At 28.5% G+C, this 26,067-nt stretch overlaps 1 protein-coding gene across 1 annotated transcript in view; it reads left to right on the forward strand.

Annotated features, from left to right (window-relative positions):
• The window catches only part of Ptp69D (Protein tyrosine phosphatase 69D), a 196,680-nt gene extending 180,791 nt beyond the window's left edge, over positions 1-15,889 (forward strand). Inside the window, exons 25-27 of the mRNA XM_075362423.1 lie at positions 4,722-4,859; positions 8,015-8,335; positions 15,482-15,889. Of these exons, the coding sequence (XP_075218538.1) occupies positions 4,722-4,859; positions 8,015-8,335; positions 15,482-15,559 (537 nt within the window). The 3' untranslated portion in view covers positions 15,560-15,889. The remainder of the gene's footprint in view (positions 1-4,721; positions 4,860-8,014; positions 8,336-15,481) is intronic.
• Positions 15,890-26,067: the final 10,178 nt, after the last annotated feature.

Raw genomic sequence — 26,067 nt, forward strand, 5'->3', positions numbered from 1 at the left:
GTATAATATAGTAAACATTATAGTAAGAATAATTTAATCAGCGTATGGATTATGTAGCACTAAAAGTTAAACTTGTTGATTTGGTGGAATTTAATTTTAGACAGCAGGGTGAATTTCTTACTGAAAACATGTGCAAGTGATAATAAAACTAATATTCAGTTAAAGAATGAATGAATGATTTTTGCTTGACATATGTCACCAGTGTTCTGATGAGATTTTGTAATTTTCTTATCTAGCCAGCTTTTATTATTACTGTTATGCCTACACTTTAGTAAAAAAGGTTATGATGTATAATATCATTAAACATATAAATGAATGAAAACATTATATATTTTTTTAAATGTGAACCTTAACAATAAAAAGGTGTTTTAGTATTTTATTAAAAATATTATTTGAAAACGAATTTAAAACTGTTACTGAAATGTAATTGAGCAAGTAATTGATATTTGTAAAAAGAGATCATTGAATCCATGAAAAAATTAATTTAATGCTTCTAATTTAAACACTTTAATAAACAGAGCAACAAACTGTCTGCAATCATTGAATTCAATTGGTTGTTTTTAACAATCATTTGATACATTTTGAAATCACTAAAACATTACTGTTGTACGGTATTCAGTGTACTATATATGCTTTTGATGCATACTGACTGATGATTGAGGTCTGAATGATATGGCAGCAGTCTTAAGATATCATGACTCTTCTCTTGAACTACTTCATCAAGGATATAGTGGTAAAATCTAAGTTTGTGCAATTTTACCAGTTAGTATAGCTTAAAATCAAATTTGTATATAATAGAACCAAACAGAAAAAAATTACACCTTTAATTAAAAAAGCATATCATTTGTACTTTCAGTGTAAACATTGGTGATCAGGATAAGATGTGGGCTCCTCATATACTGTGCACTAATTGTTCTGTATATTTAAGAGGATGGCTGAAAGGTACACAGAAGGCTTTGCCATTTGGTGTACCTATGGTTTAACATGAACTAAAGGATCATGTAACTGATTTTTACTTTTGTTTAACAAGTGTGTCTGGAATTTCTAAAAAGTTTAAACATACTGTGAAATATCCCTCATTGCAATCTGCAATCAGGCTTGTACTTCACAGTGAAATTATTCCAGTTCCTGAGCCACCTGTAAATGTATGTTTCAAAAGCAGTGATGAAGAATCAGGCAGTACTAAAGAAGACAAAAATGATTTTGATTTTGAATTATCTTCCAATATGCCACATCTTATATCACAAGGTGAATTAAATGACTTGGTTAGGGATTTAAATTTATAAAAAAAGTCAAGCTAAACTGTTAGGAATAAGAATGCAAAGTTGGAATTTACTTCAAAAAAATACAAAAATTTCAGGCTTTTGTAGCCGACAAAAAGAACTTTCTCAGTACTTGATGAAAATAATTTGGTGTCTTGCATAAATATTGATGAGCTTATGTTGCACTTAGGACAAGTTCATAATCCTGAGGACTGGCGCCTTTTCATAGATTCGTCCAAGTATAGTTTAAAAGTGGTTCTACTACACAACAGTAAGAAATATCCTTCAATACCAATCTTTTGTGGTATTAATTTGAAAGAGACATACAATGTGATGAAAGACGTTCTTGAAAAAATAAATTATAAAAAACATAGTTAGAACATGTGTGGTGATTTGAAAGTCATAGCTATTTTGGTAGGCATGCAGTTAGGCTATGTACATGTGTTTTCTTTGCGAATGGGACAGCTGAGCCAGGGATAAACCTTATGTTACCAAAGAGTGGATGAAACTAAACAACTCCAAATGGGAAAAATATTATTCATGAGCCCTTAATTGAACCCAAAAAAATACTTTTACCCCCTCATATTAAGCTAGGACTAATGAAAAATTTTGTAAAAGCAATGAAAAAGGATAGTCCTGGATTTTTGTACATCAGGCAGAGATTTCCGAATGTAAGTGAAGGAAAAATTAAAGAAGAAATATTTGTTAGTCCTCAAATAAGAGAGTTGGTCAGAGATGATTTATTTGATGTTAAATAATGTAGAAAGTGCAGCTTGGGCTTCATTTAAAAAAGTTTGCAAAACTTTTCTCTGCAAACAAAAATTCAGCAATTACCAGGATACTGTTAATCAACTTCTTACTTCATACAGAGCTGTAGGATGTAATATGTCTTTGAAAATACATTTCCTCCACTCACATCTGGATTTTTTCCCGAACAACCTCAGAGACGTAAGTGACGAAAACGATGAGCGTTTCTACCAAGAAATTTCAGTGATGGAAAGCTGCTATAAATGGGAATGGAATACTAATATGCTAGCTGATTATTCTTGGACATTAATTCGGGATGTTCCTGACGCTATTTATGAAAGAAAAGCATCAGTGAAATCATTTTCAAATATGCAAAATTATAAATTTTACAGATTTTAACTATATTTTCCCTTAATTTTTTTAAAACATAATTTATTTAAAACTAAGGGTGATAGAAAAATTATATTTACAGAGTTGTAATTTACGCAAAAAAGCAATTCAAGAAATGGTATCACACTTAGAGAAACATTAAAAAAATCTTTTTTTGTTTATCAGTGTTATTGTACCCTTGAGAGATTGGACGTTGGACACCATTGTTGGAATTGTCTGACCCCAATTGATTTTTAAGGTGACTGCTAAGTATGTACGATTCATCAAGATAAATTATGGGTCATACTTGATTTCTGAAACACTTTATTGCCCTCAGATAAAAATTCTTTGTTCTCGAACTTCTGGCATTTCTGGATTAATGGTTTTCTGTTATTTTGGGTCCTTCCCCATTTTAAGCAAAGATCCTTCAGAATGCATTTCAAACTTCTTTTCTGCCCTTAAATGTTAATACTCTCTCATAGCTCTTGTAATAGAATTTTCACTATAGGAAGGCAATATTTATGCAGGTGAAAATTATAAACTGTTTGTCTTATCGTACATTTATTGAAGTCATCCAGTCCTGTAAGAATGCCTTTTAAAGGTCAGTCATGTTTTCGGCATTGAAAGATGTTTTGTTTTGTTGTCACCACTATCTGTTATTTTTTTCAGTTCACTATTAATTGTTGTCACCACACAGTCCGACACACCACATGCTGCAGCAGTTCTTCCTTGAGCTTTTGATAAAGGAAATGTCACAGCCTTGTTATCTGCTTCTTCCTTCATTAATATTAGAAATAATTTCTCTGCCTTGACTATGAATGATGTGTCCTTTCGATTTCGATTGAACGCCGTCGTCCATTTTTTAAATTTGTACAAACAAACTTTTTAAGTATTAAATTACTACCAACGAAACTACCATAAAATTTTTTGTGAACGTAAAGTCACTATCATAACAACATTTTATTTCATTTATTACAGAAAGATTATAAAAATCTTATGATCGTATACAACTTTGCAATGCTTGGTTGAAGACTGTTAATTTATGCAATCTGTTTGTGGTTTTATAAGGAGATATTTGGGGGAGGGTTATTTAAAAATTAATTATAACATTAGTCACCAAACAGTATTTGGTCATCCCTACTATGTGTTGACATTAGTCATCGCATCACAAATCCTTAGATAAATATTAGTCTAAATACGATGATGTAATAATAATAATATGATAGATATAATAATACGTTAACTGTGGTGAGTCATTGCTTATATAATTCGAATGAGACACTATGAAAGTATCTTACTGACAGATAGTCAACATGATGTTTTTGGAAGAGAGACTCCTCTCTCCTGCCAGTCCATCACTCAGCCAGCCTGGCCATGCACGCAGATAGTTTGGCACTACTGTAAGTCGTTCTTATAGGGTAAAATAAATACATTTTATAGGAACATATTTTTATCTTTATGAAAAATATGCATTTAAGATTTTAAAACACATCCATTAAATCAGACAGTGTGATTTCAAACAGTAATTACACTGTAACACCGTTACGCAAATCCCTTATATTGGTTTCAGTCAGTTAACTGATGGCATCTTTGTTGTTTGTGTGTGTGTGTATCTGTATATCTGTTGGAGAGGGGCAACTTGACTTTTAAATAAGTAAATAATGAGCAAAAAACAAATCTAAAACATTTAGTTTCAAGTTAGCTACCAGCACACAATGCACACTTTGAAATACAGGGCACTTAGGCTAATCATAAATTGCTATTTTATATTGTGCATCAGATAATCTTTTCCTTTTAATAAACAAATTACATGAGACTTCTGAGCTGTAATACTTATATGCAACTTTATCTTCATTAATTATTAAAATGCTTTTGGTAAACAGTAAAGTACATTTAAATAAAAATTATAGGGGTAATTAATTTCTTCGTGAATATTAATTTGAAAAAAACTTGATTTTTTTTTTCTTTCCCTTAGCTTAAACTTAAACCCTTCAACCTCACACATAAAGGTTTTGTAAACCCTCACCCTCTTCTTGCTTATGTAAAGTAAGGACTGCCCATCAGTTTATTTTTCATATTAGTTTACCATTGTGTCTGGTCAGAATAAATAAGAAATTTTATGGTTCCTAGGTTTCATTCAAAAATTTATTTAAATTTGGAATACTGTTTCCCAAACTTTTGTTATTCATTATTCAACTTTATTAAAATTTCTATTTGATGATATGAAAAATTGGGTACAGAAGTAGCTTGTAATATTGTCTTTTTCACTGAAAGTATTGCTTAGAAATAGATTATGATAACTAGTCTGTTATAATTAATTGAATTACATGTTTATTTTTCCAGCTCGGTGAAGGGGTTAAGAAGTGTCCTCGGTATTGGCCTGATGATGAAGTGTTGCATGATCATGTTAGAGTGAAATATATACAGAGTGAAAGTTGCCCTTATTATACCAGGAGAGAGCTGAGTGTAACAAATATTAAGGTTTGACGTCATTATGTACTTACTTATACCTATTTAAAACATTTATCATCATACTTGAAAACTTAAAATAATATTCTATTTCTATTTTTTTTTAGAATGAAATATTTTATAACTATAGTTAAAAAAGAAAAGTAAGACTCATGTAAAAAGTATTAAGAAGTTAGAAATAATAAAAACCAAGAAAAAACTAACTGTTAAAAAATCAGATCATAATTTTTAACTAAGCATATATGACATTTGCTATTCCTGCTATTTAATTTTTAGTTTATGCTAAGTATAAACTAATTAATTTTTAAGTGACATTTTGATTGTCCCTGATGGTAGCATTTGTTGAAAGTACTTCGATAAATTTTCATATTTGTCCTATAAAAAGTTGTTATAAGTTTTCTTAATATTGTTTTCCTGTAAATTTTACAGATGCTATTTAAGATAAATTTATGTATTTCTGTTTTAAATTTCTTCATTTTTTTTTAATTACAGTTTTGTAATGTTTATTGATTTTATCTTAATGAACACTGTCACTATTACTAGTTAGCATATGCCATCTTGCACTGAATTTTTATTTGTTTTATAGTTCTGATAAATTTTAATGCACATTAAAATTCTCTTCCTTTGTAGAAAAAAAAATCAAATATGTATTGTTGAGAAAAAAATTTTGCTCGCCTATGTCTGGTGCAATCCTGCCTCCAGTGTATAAAATTTTTTGTTCAAGTACACTGTGCAGTAATTACACCTGGTGTAAGTTTCTCTTTATAAATATATGTAATAATGAATGTTTGAGTATATATTTTAAATGGTATATAATATATTGTTTATAGTATAGGTCAGTAAAAGAGTATTGTTTACATATATATTATATTACCATTATTGTAAATAAAACTACATGGTACTGCATGCATCATCATAAAAAGCATAAATCTCATAACTTTTTTTAACTGAATTGTATATACATTGTATATCTCGAAAGCAGTTTTTTTTTTTTTTTAATATATTTTTATTAGTGTTTCTTTGAATATTCTACACACTAAACCATACAAGCTGATTTCATTTTTATTTTTTTAGATTTTTTTTTTTTTGATGTCCTTCACAGAAAGCTGTGATAATTTCTTATTAAAATGCTTAAAAAACACATTTCATTGCCAACATAATTTTCAAATTCTCAGTTAATTGAAAATAAACAAATTAAAAAAAAAAATTGATATCCTCTCTTTAAAACTAGTTATTTCTTGACACTAAAAGATTTCCATCCTAGTAATATTTCATTTAGAAAAAAAATCATAAAAAGTAACTATATATGTATGTATATATATAAATTTTATTTTTAGGAGTGCTTATTTATTTATTTTTTCATTTATGTAATTTCCAGTTGTATCTCATTAAAAAATTATACAGATGAATAGCATTTTAATTAAATCACATCCCTTATCCAATTTTTTAAAAGTGTTATTAATTCAGTTTGTCTCCCTTAATACAACATCAGCTATTATAGTAAACTTCTTGCTAATAAGCTAAACTATTCTTGACATGTTACACAATATTAAAATTATCACAGCTTTTAGTATATGGCTGTTGTAGGACATGCACATTCCAGTGAATAAATAATGGAATTAATGTAGATGCATATTACCAGTATTTTATTCAAAGTCCATCCTTTTTGTAACTACAAGTTACAAAATCTAGCAAAGTGGAAAAACCACTTGAAAAAGTCTTGTTTTTATAGTGGCCTCAAAAAAAGTCTTTGTTTTGTGTGGCAATGAGATTATGTTATTTTGTTTTATGTCTTCTGATTCTAAAAGAAGACCCTTTCAATGGTAAGTTTAATTATGGAGAGAGGAAATAATTGCAGGGAAATAAATTTGGAGAATCAGGTGGATAAATGAGGACGCACACTTGTTTTTGAGTAGACATTCTTGGGTAACTTCACCATGGTGAGCCAGTGTATTGTCTTGTAAAAGGAAGTAATTGCTTGGTTCCAACATTCACCCTGAATATGGTGAGTTCTCCTGCGTAAGTGTTTCACAGTGTAATGCTAAATTTGTTTCCACAGATAAAATCAGGGTGAATAGCACCTTTGCTGTTGTAGAAGCACCGCTTTATACTTTTTTAAGTATTTAAGATGAATTTTCTTGTGAACAGTTCAGAAAAAATCTAAACTGCGTTATGAAAGATAGTTACACAGAGCTCTATTTGGTGATTTTGATGACTTCTATCAGTCTTTTGATATTTGGTTATAAAAAAGTCTAGTTTCATCTTATACCACAACTAAATTCAATAAGTTTTTATTTCTACAAATGGCTTATTTGAGGTGCATTCTTCTCATGAGCACACAAGAAATATATCTCTTGCACATTGCATATGGTTACGTCTGTGGTCATTTCACAATAGCACAAATATGGAATTGACCTTTAATTAAGATTAAACAAACTAACAGTTAACACCAAAACTATCTGCAGTCATTCTTATCAGTGATCTTGAATTTTTCCTCATGCTTTGACAATGAAATCCACTTTGCAAGCAAAAATTGGACTTCCAAGTCTGTCTTCATTATCAGAGATAATCATACTTTTTAGTCTTCACACACTTTCAAGCTATGTGAACTATCTGAATATCTCTACACACTTGTTCTTACATGCAGTTTTCCCAAGAAATTTGCACACTTAAAGAAATCTGTAGAATTTTGTATTTGCTCATTTCCCATAGTGCAAATGCGATAACAGTTTCGCACTACCTAAGTGACATGGTGTCATCTTTCCTGGATGCTTAGCATGAACCTAGATAGTAAATTAAGAAATAGACCTATAGATTTTGTTCCACTAAATGGCATTTGGTCTTGGTCAATATAAAATCTGTCTCATATAATTTTTGAACTGTATATGTTTTTATATACACATGCTTACATGCATACAGAATTTTGTGAGCAGTATCTATAGTTTTGGTTTCAATGAAGAAAAAATATGAAATGAAAAAAAATGTAGGGATAGGTTATATTTTTTATCAATAGCAACAATTTCCTTATATAACTACAGAAAAATTAGAAAAGTAGTAAATTTATGATTTGTATCTAAACACTTAGATACATTTTTATAAATTTTGTTATTTAATTTTTAGCGATCTCATAAGTTGATTTATTAACTTTTTTGCATGATTTTTTTCAGACTGAAGATAAAATGGTGGTGACTCAATACCAGTACAATGGGTGGCCGACAGTTGAAGGTGAGGTGCCCGAGGTGACACGTGGGTTATTAGAGCTGGTCGATCAAACTCAGGGTCATTCTAATTCGAATGGTATGAATGAGCCGATTGGTGATATTAGTTCAGCTCCAGTTCTTGTTCATTGTCACTGTGGTTCTGATCGCTCATCCATGTTTGTTGCCCTCAGCATACTCGTTCAGCAGTTACGCATAGAAAGAAGAGTCGATATATGTACTGCAGTTCGAAAGTTAAGATCACAGCGTCAAGGGATGATACAGACATATGTTAGTATTTTAAATAGATTAAGTACTGTAGGTATTTAAGTATTGTTTGTGATTGTAATGCTACATTTCATAACATTGTGTTTTTAGATTAATTAGTGATGTAATAATACATTACTAAGTTGTTAATTAAGATCCTGGACAAGACGGTAGACTACCTTGATGGGTAAATCATCCTTTTCTTTTAATTCCTTTTCTTTATATGTGATCTCTTAAAACAAATTACAAGTTCTTTGCATATAGAACCCTGGTAGGTTCTGTATGGCAAAGATGTCAGGACCTGAACACATCCAGTGCGTCCTTGGTATCTCATCAGGTAGCTGCCTGTAAACTGACTTAAGGATGTTTTTTCCTGTTCAGTGGCTGCACAGTAAGCATATGGCTGAAGTGCCTAACAAGTAAAGCTGGGACTCTGATAGGAAGATACGTGCATCGACTAATCTGAGTGATAAACATTTTATAAACTTGAATTTCTGTCCAAATCAGTAACTCTTTTTACAGGTGTTTTGTTCTGTAAATGCAGAGAAAACTATTCTTACTCGCTTGTTATGTTCAAATTATTAGTTAAGATTTCATAAGTTACTTCTTTAGTTATTGGCCGACAGATTGATTCAATATAATTCCTCAATCATAGCCTCCATGTAAATTTTATTATTAGCCGTATCACAAATTGTTAACATATCTATCTTATCTTATCTATCTATATGTATCTTTGTGTAAATAATTTTGTTTGCTCTTTGAAAAGTATTCTTCTGCAGTCGAAGTTCGTTGGTAAATAATATTTTTGGTTCGTCTATTCAAAACCTTAATAAAGATGTTGAAACCATGTGTAAATAGTGCTTTCAGTTACAGCAGCACATTTGTGTAGTCCATAATGTATAAATAACTTTTTCTTTTTAAGTGGCTTCAGCTGTTTTATTATTACTTAATGCTCTCTTATTTCTAACATGTTACCTCCTGAGATGTTACAGGTTTTTGTAGAATCATTAAGTTGCACAAAAATGCAGTTTATTGTCGTATTCAGGACCCTTCATCTACATTAAGGTACGCAGACATAATGTACCAGAAGGTATAGAATTTTGTTATTTGGATTGTAAAATGATAAAAGATGGGTGAATTAAGGAAATCATAAAAATTACACATACAAACTAGGTGATTTTTTTTTGTGAAAGAAAGTTATGCTGATACATTTAAGAATCAGAAATAGATAAATCAAACTTCAGTAATTAGGTTTTTCTTTTATTAATTTGATGTTTCTTTTTGATCTCTTTAAAATTACGTAAAGATCTTCCTGTAATTTAGTATATTTTTTTTTAATATTGTAAAAATAACCTGCATAAAATATTGTAGAACAACATTTCAGTGAAGGGATATCTCTAAGGATTTTTTTTTTGTATTTTATATGATTGTTACTTATTTGGAATTAGTCATTAAGCTTATTCACAAATATGAACAAAATTTGAATATCTGACATGTTTTTTGTTCACATACAAAGAGCTATTTTTGTTATACTGGGAGATACAAGAAAGTGTTAATTCTGTTTTACTACAACTGTCTAGATTGTACATCAGTTAGGTAAATTTGCCTTTGTAACTTAAAGTTTTTATGATATACTAAAGAATCAGATGCAAAGGATTCCAGCTACACATCATATTCTTGAACATATCAGACTTCGCTTATTTTGATTTCATTCGATCATTACAGGTTTATTTTTTTTGTCAGTGATGCATGTATCTGTGAATGGACTGATGTATCAGTATACTTTTTATTAATTATTTATTTCTTAAGTACCTTGAATGTATTCTGCATAGTACTAGAATGTTATTTTACTTGCCTATCTAGCTATTTTAGCATATAAATAATTAATATTCCTAAATTACTGCAAATTAGATTATGATTTTTCATATGTTAAAGCCCAATCATTTCAATTTTTGAATTTTTTGATTGTCTTTGAATCTGTAAACTTCACAGTATTTTTATTAAATGTAGCACTTTATGGCAGCAAAACACAAAAAATGGGAGTAAAATATAAAAAATAAGCTTTTAAAATTGTGGTTATTGAAAATTACATCATAGGTTTTATACTATTACAGTTAAAGACAAAGCTTACCAAACACTGTCCTTTGTTATAAACGAGTTTTTTTTATTTTAAACCAGCTTTTGCTGGTTTAAAATAAAGTATGTCTTGGCTGTTACTATTCATTGACCCAATGAAATGCTTAAATAAAATTGCTAGTTTTGGAGTTAATTTTAGTGAACATTCTGTGTTTTAACCCTTTTCTATCGTGAATAATCCCATGTTTGTTTTGTTTAGATGATCATTTAATTCATCGTAAAGCTTAGAAAATCATTACTAAAATATTTATCTTCCAAATTTTTGTTCCAATAATTTATCAAATGATGAAATATTTTTATAAAAAAGTTTAATTTTTGTACATTGTACTTTAATGCTTACCGTATTGGATCAGCTGTTATTATTTTTGTTAAAAAATATATATATATATTTATTTTTTTTAAATCAATTCTTTTAAGAATCATACTATGTAGTATATACAAATATTTTATTTTATTTGATCAACCAAAGTACAGAATAAATAAAGTAGTAGGATGACTTACTTATTCCACTATATATGCAGAAGCACTTCCACAATTTACTCACATCATCAGCTGCATTACATATTCATATTATGTTCATATCAAATTACATTACAAACTTCATAAAGTATAATAACTTATCATACATTTATTTATTTTATTTAAAAGTTAAAACATTTAAAATGTTGAAAAATTAATTAAAATTAACATTAAAAATTAAATTGTAAAAATGTTTACATATATGAAGTCCAGGCATAAAATCAGATTAAAATAATTTAACTAAAGCAATTGTGTATGTTGTCTATTTAACTGAACTTACTTTGCTACACTGATTGAAATATATTAAATTATACATCACTATCAAAATGTAGATGCACCACCATCTGGTGGTGCCATCTACTGCAGCTTTCAAAGTACTGTTATCCTAATATTCTGTCTGAAGGTTGATCATATTAAATTTATTTTTATGTTTATATATAAAGTATCTTTCTAAAATGTCTATTCCCTTACTATTTGTATTCGTATTATATTTTTTAATTTTCAATATTTTTAAATTTATCCTAATATCAGATATTGTATGTTTATCTTGATCAAATGATCAGATACTTTAGAGAAACCCAGTTTACCTTTTTTTATAATTTCTAAAATGTTCCAAGAATCTAGCCTTAAAGAATGTAGTGGTATTTCCTGTATATTTATGGTCACAATCATTACATTCAATTTTATAAATACCATTCAAAAAATATAAATCAGATGAATCATTATGTTTATTACTTATTAGGTATTTTATTATGTGATTATTTGTCTGATACAAGGGTTTAAATTTATTATTATTATCATAAACCTTTGTAATATGTTCAACTATTTTAAGTATACATTGTCAGCTTTTTGTGTGCTGTTTAATGTTATTAAATGTGTATTATTTTTAATTTTTGACATTTGTTTATTATATATATTATCTACTAAAGTATTATCATAACCATTATATATGGCAATTTGTTTTATAATACCTATTTCTTTGTTAAATTTATTTTTATTTTCATTGTACTTTGTATAGTTAATTGCTCTATTTATCATGTGTGTGTACTGATTTTGTGTGACCGTGGGTGATTTGAACATTTATATATAGTGGTTTTCTTAGATGTGAGTTTCCTCTATACTAAAGTTATAGATTGATTATTTTTGTTATTAATTTCAATATTAACATCTAAATATTTTTTCTTTTTTTTGTTATCAATTTCAAAGGTAAATTTCAATCCACTGTAGTAGGAGTTTAATTTGTTCAAAATTATTAAATGCTCATTACTTATAACTGGATTATAGACCACAAAAATATCATCAACATATTTAATCCATAATAAAATATCATGCGTATGAGTTATCCTGTAAACAACTTTACTTTCAAATTCCTATAAATAATCCTCAGATCAAATGGATAACAAAGGAAAACCCATCGGCAGAATGTTTTCCTGGGTGTAATATTTGTCATCAAATTTAAAATAATCCTGTTCATTTATATTTCTTATAATAGTAATAATATTTTCAGTAAATAAGGATCTTCAGGATTTGTATTAATTTTTTTTTTATTATATTAATAGTTTTTTCTATGGGTACCAACCAGGTGTGTAAATATGAAACTGGAATTTGCCCATAGATGGCCCTAGCTATCAATGTAGTTACTGTCAAACCGCATCATTGGCGCCATTTCCTTTCTTTGACAGCTGATAAATATTTTCAACTCCAACGGCACAAGTTTCATACAACAGCATAGTTTTAATTAGCATTGAACAAGTCAGGTTTTATACCTACAAACTATGATTTGTGGACAGCATTGATTTTCTGTTACCATTTAAAGAAGATTGCTTCAGAATCACATTGAATGCTTGTCGAAACTTATGGTGAGCATGCTCTTGGTTGGTAAATCACAGTGCTTTGAGTGGTTTAAAAAAAAATACAAAAGCGGTGATTGTGACGTGAGAAATGAAGAACGTGGAAGACCACCAAAAAAGTTTGAAGATAGCGAATTGCAAGCGTTGTTGGATAAAGACAAAAAACAACTCGCAGATCAATTAAATGTAACATGAGAAGCCATCTTCATACATTTGAAAGCCATGGGAAAGATCCAGAAGATAGGAAAATGGGTTCCACATGAACTGAATGAAAGACAGCAAGAAAACCAAAAAACCACTTGCAGAATGCTACTTGCCAGGTACAAAAGAAAGTCATTTCTCCATCGAATTGTGACAGGTGATGAAAAGTAGATATATTTTGAGAATCCTAAGCGTAAAAGATCATGGGTAACTCCAGGTGAACCATCGATATTGATTTCAAGGCCAAATGCTATGGAAAGAAGACAATGCTGTGTTTGGTGGGATCAGAAGGGTTTGATCTATTATGAGCTCTAAAACCTGGCGAAATCATTAATACTCTATGCTACCAACAACAAATAATCAATCTGAATCAAGCATTGTGTGAAAAACAACCAGAATATCAAAAAAGGCAACATAAAATAATTTTGCTTCATGATAATGCACCATCACACACAGCAAAATCGATCAAGGAAAGATTGAGGTGTTCAGTTGGGAAATACTTTCACATGTGGCTTACTCACCAGACTTGGCTCTGTCTGACTACTATTTATTTGCATCGATGGGACACCCACTTGCTGAACAGCGCTTCACTTTTTATGAAAATGTACGAAAATGGCTCAATGACTGGTTCCCAGTTCTAATGACAGTGTTTGACATCTTTTCTTGGAGGTGATAAGGACTATCTCGGTCTTTTCAGGGGCCAACCCCAGCCATCCAAGTGCTGATCCTAGTACACAAAGCCTGAATTTTGTCCACAATCCCTCTCTTTGTTGTAACCCCGACTGCGAATACTATGTCATCTGCATAGCCGACTACAGCAACGTCTGCTATGAATTTCCGGAAGTGAAATTCAAAGGACTCCATCATATACTGTATTCCATAAGGTTGGTCTAAGGACCGAACCTTGTGGCACACCCCAATCAATGGTCCTTATAATTGTGCCATTCTCTGCTGTATAAGTCAGTCACCTGTCCCTTAAGTATGACAATAATAATTTTCACAGATATGCAGGAACCTGCAGATTCCGGAGAGCATTTGCAATGGCAACGTGAGAAACGGAATTGAATGAATTTCTCATGTCCAACTCCACCAATGCACACATTTTACACTCTGCAAGATACGTCTGAGCCGTGCCTATCATCTCCACCACATCAAGTGCAGACCTGCCAGCTTGAAAACCATATTGTCTCTCCCAAGAAGCCTCCTGCATCCTCCACTGCACGAACCAGCCTTTGCTGAAGCATACACTCCATGATTTTCTCCAATGTATTAACTATTGCCAGTTGACGATAAGATGATGGAAGTGCCAGATCATTTCAAGGTTTCAGCAACAATACAAGATGCTGTGCCTTCCACGCTTCGGGGAATACCCCCTTTCCCAGACAGGTATTATGAACGTTGAGAAATACATGTATATTAGCTCAGACTGCCAACTTAATCACAAGGTTCGGTAACGTATCAGGAACAAGGGCCTTGTCACGAGGGATGCGCTCCATCACCATGATCAATTCTTCCTTCGTGAACATTGGTAGATCCACTATCTCACCTGAAATAGTCGCTGGAACCCCATCTCCATGTGGAAATAATCTATCAGTGATGTGCTGGGCTGCTTCCACATCCATAGCAGTGGGTACCCTCTCTAGGTCTCACAGCATACTTATCAGTAATTTTGTATGGTCTCCCCCATGGATCCTTTTCGATCAATAATTTTGCGCCATCAAGCCTGCTTGGATTCCCTTATGAGCTTCTGTAACTCCCTCCTTCTCTGTTTGTAAAGTACCTTACAATGTTCCGTAGCTGAGTGGAAATAAGTCAGCTGAATTTCCCTTCTGGCCCTTAGGTATTGGCTGCGTTTCCTTGAGATCTCCTCATTCCACCATTAAACAGGTGGACAACCAGCCCTGTAATACCTTCAGGGTAGGAGACCATCACAAGCCCTCATCAATTCATCCACTGATAATTGAGCCTTTCCTTCTGCCACTGTAATCTCATTAACCTTCCTCAAATCAAGGCCCTCCGTGAATAACTGGGGATCCTTTCCCTTCACACTCCATCCTCGAGTCAGGGGTTGCCCTATTACACGATGTCTGCCATTGTCAATCATCGTAATGAGCCTGATGGTCGCTCCTTGTGCAACCTTTCCACACCCGCAAGTCTTGAATTTTAGCTGCAAGGGCAGAGGAAAAGATAGTAAAGTCTAATATGTAATATTTTTAGATGGTTGCTGTTACATTTTTTACACTCGAATAGCATTTTATTAAAAAAAAAAACAATAGTAAGTGAAAGGCAGCTTATAAATGTCTAATGGTTTCCAAACTAATTAGGTTGATTGTAAAAGTGGGAATCATGTGATTAGTTATTTTCTTTTGATTCTGGGTATTACCATTGTTATAAGACCATATAGGTACTGATTAATAAAATAGATCAGGAACTAATTAAATAATGGTTTTTTTTTATTTTCCAGGCTCAGTATGAATTCTTGCATCGTGCCATTGTGAATTATGCTGATTTACATCACTTAGGTGATGAAGATACTACCTAGTCTTATTAAGGAGGCTGAGATGACAGCATTGTCATCAAGATAACTGCCACTGCCAAACAGTTAATGACAGCTTGAAGCCACTTCTGCACTACATGACACATGACAACTATCTGAACAGCTTCCTCTTTCTGTTAAAATACTCTTTTTCAGTGGTGGTTTCTTCCAATTTTAAAAGCTGCATTTTTATATTATGATCGATTAATTAGACAAATTTTAATATATAAATATTATAAAAATATATATTTATAAATAATATATACAAAAAAAACTATTATATAAGTTAGGTACTGTAAATTAATTGTACCATTGTGATAACCAATTTTTAACACATTGTCTACTTTTTTATTTTTTATCAGACTTGAAATTTATATTAGTCACAATGTTTATATATATATATATATATATATATATATATATATAATATACATATATTAATGTATATGTCCTGGTACTAAGTATATAACATTAAAAGAAAATGTGTAAACTTTTTTTTTATACTATAAAATTATTTTTTTTTAACATTAGGTATTAAAGGGTAAATGATTTACATTTTGATAACTAAAATTAAATTGATAGTTGAGAACAGTGTGGGTATATTGATTAAGTAGTACATTTTTAATTATGTAGAGGAACAACAAATTTAGTCTGATTTGTATTTCTGTAGATATTTTTATATAAATTTGAAAATATTATTTTTGTCCATGTATTCATTTTTTAATATTCAGTGATATATATATATATATATATATATATATAAAGAGAGAAAGAATTATTGATGTGTTTGTGAATGTTTTTTTTTTTTTTATTTACATTATGGATTAATGTATGTCATAAAAGTAAGATTTTTACACAAATACATTTATTCTTATTTTGCTGAAAATAGCTATAAATTGTTGCATTTATTTATATTGTTACTGATGATATGAAAATAATAATAATAATGGTAATATTTTAATAACTTAGCATGAAATATTTCTACCTTTCCTCATTTTTTTTACATTGTGATAATTAAAGATTGTATCTTTTTTTATTATTTAGAGTAAGATGATTAATATTTAAATATTTTATATTAATCTGGGAGTAGCTCATTTGTAAAACATTGTCTTTATTGTTGCTGTGTAATTCCAGTCAAAGCACGTTCAATAATGTGAAAGTTTTTATTCAGAGTCGGGATCTATTTGTAATTTACATTTTTATTTAATATTTTCCGAAAATAGAATGCCGTAAAAAGAGTTATCTGTTATCATTTGTAATAATTTCTATATTAAAAGAAAAATGTAAAATAAAACTTAAAAGTTTTTCTAAAGATATCAGAATTTGATGTATGCCTAATAAAAGCCATTACCGACTGTTGTAAACAGGCTGTTGGAATAGTAGCTATGTTTGTTTCTGTCACTTCCTTCCAGAAGTTTATAAATAAGGCTAAAATCTGAACTTCTGCAATAAACTTCAAAGAAAAAATTGAAATTTATTGATATAGTGCCATCTGTAAATTTATCTCCAAAAAAATCAAATATATCTCCTTGCAGTACTCCAAGAATTATTTACTGAAAAAATATAATTAGAAAATATCCAAACCCAAATCATTCTCAGTTAAAGATAAATTACAAGAGAAATGTAGGAAAAATAACTACTAATTGAAAATCAACAAATATTTTTTTGATCACACTCCTCAGTATAGAGGAAAAAAGTATTACTCTACTCTATTACAATATATTAATATCGTATAATATTTACAAAGTATTTTCTATGTTTTATCAAAAGTTTTAACAAAAGATATGTCACAAGTTACTATACCAAGAAGGTAAAATGCAGAATGTTCATCTGATGATGTGTATACTGTGACAAAAGCCCTCAAATTTTGTAAGCCTGCTAATAACAATATGGTATCACAAAATCGATTAATTTACTTGATGATAGCAGTGAGCAGTTTTAGCTTTTCACTTCAATTAGAAATTGAAAGATACTGATCTGGTCAAGGCATGTGGGATAATGTAAAATTTATAAAAAATTGGTTACAATAACTAATTGTTACTATCCTCTTGCACTCTTCAGTCTTTCATTGTAATCAGTTAAGTAAAGGCAAGTTTCATGTGACTAATTTATTTTATTTTTAGATTCATTGATTAATCTGTCTAATTCATAAATAAGCATTCTTAAGCTGTAAACAATATTATAAGCTTACCAAGATGCATTTTAAGAAAAATAATAAACTGAATTATGTAGGAAGCTATTTTAACTACATTAGTACTCTAATAGCCATGTCATCAGAAGCGTATGTTTACAGCATATTTCTGTAATAAGTAGTTATTCTTGTAAGTACCATATCGGGTAACAATTCTAATACAGTTAATTAACGGTGGGTGGGCTTTGAACATATTTTCATATGCTTGTAATATTTCTTTATGTAAAACCACATAAATTTACACTTCTACTTTTGTTAGTATTTATAACCGTAAATTATAATTTTGGGATTTTAATATTAACAAATAATCTATTTGTACAAACACCAAATTAGTAAAATAACATGCATTCTAGTGTTGATAGCACTTCTCAATTTTACACCATCTTTAGCCAAATAAAATTAAGATGTTATAAATTACATAATATAATAGGAAGAATTTACAGAACTGGTTGCTTTTAAAATGAAGTGTATATAAAACGTAGTACATTCTTCCTATTATAGATAGCGATTCTATTTTATACACTTTCACTGCGGTTCCAGTTTCAAATAGTTAATGGTAAATACTGTATGTTAGTTCATAAGACTGATATTTTACATATTAATTATTGCATGTTTGATATTGATTAAACATTCAGCTACATTTGGTAACTCACTTTATTTTTAAAATGTTCTTTAAATTATACTTATATACTCCATTTGTTCTACCGATGTATATATAATCATAATCATTACATTTAATTTTATATTTTCTATTAATATTGTATTTATTGATTTTGTGTTTGTTGTAAAATTTTGTCATATGTTTGTACAGTATCTTGTACTTATATTTATTGGTAATTGTTATTTTTATTATAATTCTTTGTTAAAGTTGTCATTTTCAGTATTCTACTTTCTGTGTTCTGTTTATTTTTAGTTTTTTTTTTATTAAGAGTATTGGTTATTTTATGATTATATTCATTGTTAATTACAATATCTTTACTTAATTAAGTCTTTATTTATTTACATGTCATTTTTATTGACCATTAGTTTAATTGCTTGTTTTGTATGACCAAGGGTGGTTAGAATCAATTGTGAGCATGATACTGCCATTCATTTGTAGAACTGTTATCAATGGTTTTTCTGTAAATATGATGTTCATTTTTATTGTCCTTTATATGTATGCTTATGTCCAAAAATTTAACGTTCAGTTCTTCCTTTCTTGTAAATATTAATTTATTATTTAATGTTGTTCTGGTTTCATTACCGATCTTGTTGATCATTATACTACCTATATAATGTTTCAGTAATAATATTTTTGCATATAATTATACTGTTATAACCTCAAAGTTTTGTAGGTTTATCTATGACATTATTGCTGAAAGGGTATCCCATCAGTATGCCGGTTTGTATTACAAATAGAATCTACTATTTAAGATAAAATGAAATTAAATCTATAATATATTTTAAAGGAGACAATATGACAGTTTAGAATATATTAATAGTAAAAAGGACATGATAAAATTAGAAAGAAATAGATATGCTTTTAAAATCAATGTCAATCTCATGAACCATCAACCTGTATTTGACATCACGAACTGTTTGAAAGTGGAGATAATAAAAGGAAATAGAATTTTTGTTTTTTCTAAAATATTTTCTATACAAACTTTATTTTAAATCTATGAACAGAACTCTAATAGCTATTATTATTTTATTATGTAATTTATGAAAATTATTATTTGTAGCAGAAGATGCACATAGTAGTGTGAAAACACTACCTACAACAGTGTCATGCAAGTGATTGTTTCACTGTTTAGTGTTATACAAATAGATTATTTATTAATTTATTAGACTGACATTAATAAAATGTTAATACTCTTATAAATATAAATGAAACAAATTTTAATGGCACTAATAAGAAATAATTTTTTTTATAGAATTCGAACGGTTCCATTTGATTTACTTATAAAAATACGTTTCCTTTATTCTATTATGCAAGTTTTCTTTGGAAAAATTCAATTTATTTTCCTGTGGATAGTTTCCAATAAGTAGTTTTTATTGTGATAAACATCAGAATCGTGTACCTGTTAAATTCTTCTCTATGAAGAATTTTCTCTGTAAAAGTTTTGGATTTATTCGATAACATTCCTCAACTGAGAAACTCAGTAATTTCTGTTTATTTTTTTTTATTATAATTTTTTCACATCCATTACACTTTAATGTACATGTTATATTTAAAATTTGCAATTATTTTCCCAAATAGTTAAACTGTTTACTATAAAACATGTCATTTCTTATTTCTGTTTTGTATTTTGTATTGTCCAAGGTAGGCTGTGATGGAAATTATGAAAAAATATTACTTTTTTTGATAGCACATTTAATAAATAGGATATTTATAAAATTTGCGTCATAATACTTAACTTGCTTTTACAGCCATCTTTGAGACTAGCGCTACTATTCTCGACCTTGTATTTTTGCTTCAGGTTTTTTTTCTGTTAGAAAGACAAGTATTCAGAATGTACAAAAGTCTGGTTGATTTATTTTTTTCACATTTTAAATGTCTTCCTAACAAAAGAAAGGCTGCCAGCAATGACATCAGTTGATGACAAGGGGAGGGTAGCAACAACAGTTGCTGAAGGTGGCTATAAAAGTTACTAAAAACATTATGAGTAAATGTGAAAACTTTTTTATTTATTAAATTTGGTTCAGTTTGTTATTAAAAAACCAATAGTTACATACTATATAGTATGTCACAGGGATACTTGATGCATTTGTGCACTATGTCATTTGACATTAAAAAATGTCAAATGATCACTTATAGCATCACAGAATCAGCCATCAGTGTTAACATTTATTCAGAAAGGATTTCTTGTATCTTTCTTATATGATCATAAAATTTTAATATTTTTTTTTTATTTATTCAATTTTAAAAATTCTGTACAAACAGATCATCTACAATTAATCAAAGACATTTAAAAAAAGCTAGAAGTAATTAACCTAATAAGTAATATATTATTTGAAAATATTGTTAATTATCTATTTATTACAAGTTTTTTTACAAGCGTTTTATTGAATAATGCAGGAGATCAAATGTACTATAAATTTATAAAATTTTAGTGTAAGTAGAACAAAACTTTTCATCGTAGTTTATAAACTGATAGATATTATTAGACTTAAGTTATTACACAAAGTTCCTTACAGTTAAAATAGTATAAAAGTCATTGTAGTAATAAAATCTGTAAATGCAGTAATGTAACAAATTTAAATTGAGGAAGAAAACTTTATTCCCAACAATGTTTCTTGAATCTATAAATCTTGTACCATGTAGGTTATGGTTGAACCACGAGATCTATATAAAGGTAAGTTTAATTCTGTTACAGGTTAGTGCTAATGGATTATGTGCATATGAAATATTTAGATTTGAATTAGCCTTTAAAACTTTGGCTCAGTAGAGTTATGATAGAATTACGAGTAATTAACAACCCATCTTTTATAAAATTTTTTTATTTATATTGACCTAGATTGTTTTTTGTGAAGATTATTTATTAGCTAGTGTTTCATGTAGCATATAGTGTTTCATATTCAGGGGTTTCATCCCATCAATCAATCTATAAGAACAAAGAAATCAAATGACTGATTGATATACTGAAGGACCTGGGGTTTATTTTTAGCTTGCATTCGTATTAATTCATCTCTCACAATTCATCTTGTTTATTATAAAGTAAAAAATTGAACAGAAATAACCAAAAAAAAAAACAGGTGTTTTAAGACATTTTTCATTGTAGAATTAAAATTTTTTAGTTTCTCATTCATCCATTTTGTATGAGTTAAAAATCTACCTTGTGAAAAAGTTATGTTTTTATTAAGAAATATACAATTAAATTGTAGAAAAGACTTACCTGTATTTAGGAACAAGAGTTCCTAAATAAAAAATCAATAAAACATTGATTACCTATATCATCTGGTTTTAAAATAAGATTACTGTTTAAAAAATTAAATTTATAAGTTGTTACTGATGGAAACATTTTTTTGTGGAATTGATGTTAGAAACCTTGGTTAACGCTAAAATTAATTCTATTTTTAATTTTTTAAGAGAGCATATATTAAAGCTCTTTTATTTAAATTTTATTAAATCATCCACCTAGCACAGAGTATTGAGATAAGACATATCTTATTTTAATTTTTCATGAAAGTTCGTGTATGGGATTACACATCCTCAGTCATGATTCAGATAATTCCATTGTTGCAAATAAAAATGTAAAAATAAAAATACTAAACTAATGAAAATGTTGTTTTAATTTATATGAGTGCTGTTTCTGTTGGGAGTTTTTATAAGACTGTCTCCTTCAGACACTGTCTGATGGTTTATCAAATTGAAATTCTCTTTGTATTTATGTATATAATATTTTTCTAATGTACTTAATTTTATGTCTATTCATTTCTAATATTTATAAATTTGTGTTAACATCAGAAATAGAATGTTTATTGTTTATTAATGGTGTGCCATATTAGATAATTGATAGATATATTCAATATTAATAGATATTCTATCAATGTAAAAATTTTGCATTGTAATTACTTGTTGTTTTTTTTTGTTTTTTTTTTTTTATTTTAAGACCATCCAATAAACAATAAAATTAAGTATATTACAAAAATATTACTTCAATAAATATAAGCAAAATTTCAATTTGATAAACCATCAGATAGTATTTAAGGGAGACAGTCTTATAAAAATTGCAACAGATAACAGCACTCTTATTAATTAATACACAATTTTCATTATTTTAATATTTTTACTTCTACATTTTTATTATGCAACAGCGGGATTATTTCAATCATCACTGAGGATGCAGGATCCCATGAAAGTACTTTCATGAAAAATTAAGGTAAGAAATGTCTTTCACAATATTTTGTAATAGGTGGTTTATTTAATAGAATTTAATGTAAATCTAAAAAAATTAATTTCAGTAAAATAATAAAGCTTTTATTATGTATGGAAATTATTTTAGGTGACAGTACAAGGCAAGCAATTGTATAATCTGATATAAGTCTCTATTTTGCTTTATCAAACATTTTTTGATGGATTCCTTTGGTGATAACTTCCAGTTTAAAATCAAAATATGTTTTCAGGGAATTTTTTCCTTAACTTGAGCATAAAATCTCATATTTATAGAAATGATTGGTTTTATAGCCTATATTATCACAATATAACCTAAATTTTCATTAGATGATATACTATCTGAAATACAGTGATATTTGCAAGTAGTAAATGGGAGCAATTTTTTTTAAAAAAATGTAATTATTAGTCATCTTATATTCTATTTTTTTTTTTGTTAATATTCGAAAAAGGAGTTCCTGATAGCATTCATATAAGAATGAAATTTATAGGTTGACTTTTAAAGATATGTGTACATTTTTATTTGGATGGTTAAATTATTTAATTTGAATCAAAATAAGCCCATTATGTAGAACTGAGTACGTGCAGATTTTTTCACAATGTAGTTTTTATGTTTTATTATGTTTATTTTTAATGTAATCAATACTTGAAGTTCATTTTTTTAGTAGTTATATTATCTTAAAGTTTTGTATAAAAAGTTATTAAACATCTAAGTTTTAAAATGCTATTAATTAGTTAATTATGTTAATTAATATATCGTTTAAATTTTTATCAGTCATGTGCTCTACATTCCATGACAGAAATTAACAGTAATTGATTATGATGATTGTTGTATAAAATTCTGAACCAAATATGATTAATTATAATTTTTTAATATAGTTTTTATGATAAATCTATTCTTAAAATTATAATAATGCCCATGTGATTTATTAAGTTCATAGTAAGACAATAAAGATAAAGTTAATGTAATTTTTGTTTTATGTAAAGTATTGTATATTAACACATTTACTGTCATTATCGTTTGACAGGATAAGTTATACCTATAAGCCATACCATTGGTGTGTAACTGCACCATGTTTTTATCAGATTATTGTATTTGCAGACTTATAAATGCAATAGCATTTAATGATATAAATCCGGTAATCCTTTCTAAATAACTAAATAGCATAAGTTTTTATTTCTTTTGACATCCTAGTTTATGTTTTATAGAACTAATATACATAAATGAAGTGCATCAATAATATTGATTTTTTATTAACAATTCAAAGATTTGGATAACCAAGGTATGCCTTCAAAAATCAAAAGTAAGCATCAGGAATATCATAATGTTTTCAATAATATCATTTTGAAATTTAAAAATTACTTAAAAACTTGTAGTACAACAGGGAAAATAATTACAAACTTACAAATATGTAAGTTTAAGTAAAAAGAATAATTATTCTTACAGATGAGTTCTCAATAAATTCTCTTTCTACATGTAAATTGAACATATAAGTGACTAAAGAAAGTGAAGGACATTGATCATGAACATACCCAGTCTTAATGAAAAAATTACCATGTAATAGCTCAATAGTGTTGTTTATTTGAAAACTGTAACATGTTGGAAATGGAAGTTTATCAAAAAGAATTTTTTTTTACTTTTTGTGACATACACAACTTGTGCCTCAAGATTATGCTTGTGATGAAGTTTTCCTGGATGTTTTGTATTTACTAAATACTGACTTTCTGTCCTCCCATTTAAATTTGTTGTAAACTTGTTTAAAAGTTGTTTTTGTTTTGATGCAGGAGGTTGATGTTAGAATATGTAGATGGCAGTAAAAATGTTGATACAATTCTGATACGTTAAATTAAAGGGGATCTTAAATTTATTAGATGTTGCTACTCACATAATAAAACATTCATGTAAATATTAACTCATTGAATGCTCTGGGGTAAATTCACTCGTGATGGTATATGAAAAAAAAACATAATTATTATTTTAATGGCTTTCTGTATATAACATTCCAAGAATATGTGATAACTTTTTTTTATGAATTGAGTAGTTTTGTTTTTAATTAACCAATAAAAGCCATATATTATAAACTTATCAGATTTTAGAAAAAGTAAATGGTGATTTTAAAGTAGACTACTAAATATTATAATTATAGTCTGAAGATCTTTGAACAGTTATTGTAAAGCAAGTGTAAGCAATAGAGATTATCTTTAAGTTTCATTGTTATTTAGGACTGGATTTTGTTACAATTTTTTTAAATAGTAAATTTATCATCACAAATAAGCTTTAATAATCGTTAAAAGTAGATAAGATGAATGAGAAATAAAGTACATTATGCTATAATGAAAGTAGTCATTTTTATGTCTTTTAAATAATATAAAATTGAATCTCCTCATTTACAGAAAATGTAATTGATTTAAAAACCAAGGCCTTATTGTGAATTAATTATACATTATGATTTTATCAAAAATTACTTTTGATCTATTAATATGCTTTACAGGCTTTATAAATGAATTGATAAGATCAAAGAGCAATCATACTGATATTTGTATAAAATGATTGGCTATTTATCTAGAAGTCTGACATCAGACAAATTTTTTTGTCTTTTAATCTCTAGAAACCGACTGAAATAATAGTATTATCAATATTTTTAAATTGTTGTATTTGCTATTTGGTAGATGCTTATTGATTTTAAATGGCCAGTCTATTTTTATAGCTTTGAAATTCCTTCCAACAGGTTCTGGTTATGCATAAGCTGACACAGAATTCACTAAAAGGTGACTGCAGTAAAGGTTGTGATGTTTCATATGTTTTTTGTTCTGTTATTTCATTAATCCTACAACTATTTAGTCACATGCTAGTGCTCATTATCAGGTGTATAACACGATATGACCTTGAAATTATGAATGTCGCATCAATATCAGGATTCCAAAAATCTGAATAAATAATCGAGTCTTTCTTGTTCTTCAGTTGCTTGCATCAGAGTAGGGAAATATCTGTCAAGTACTTATGTAAGTAAGCATCTATTTATTTGGCCGAGCACTGCAAAAGACTTACTGCTTGAAGTAAACTTGACCGCTTTGAAATAATTTTGAAAAAGATATTCATTAACATCTACCATAAAAACATTGCTCTTTTTCTCTACTATTTACTTCACCACATACCCAGTACATACTTCTCTAACAAAATTATTCCATTCGTCTACTGATTCAGTTTATTTTCCTCTTTACCTTTTAAATTGTGCATCAAATGTAAAGTGTATGTAGATAGTTCATTTTGGTTTTCAGTTATGAAAAGTATTTGTTTACATCTTTGCATGATTGTTATATTAATTTACACTTTTATTATGCTCATGATTTGAATTTATCATGTTATCAATATACACAAATCGGCTACAGCTTAACTAAAATTTTGGATGATTAGTCACAATTTCTTCTTGTACTATTTATTGATCAACA

The sequence above is a fragment of the Lycorma delicatula genome, chromosome 4 (genome assembly GCF_047948215.1).
Source record: "Lycorma delicatula isolate Av1 chromosome 4, ASM4794821v1, whole genome shotgun sequence".
Lineage (NCBI taxonomy): Eukaryota > Metazoa > Arthropoda > Insecta > Hemiptera > Fulgoridae > Lycorma > Lycorma delicatula.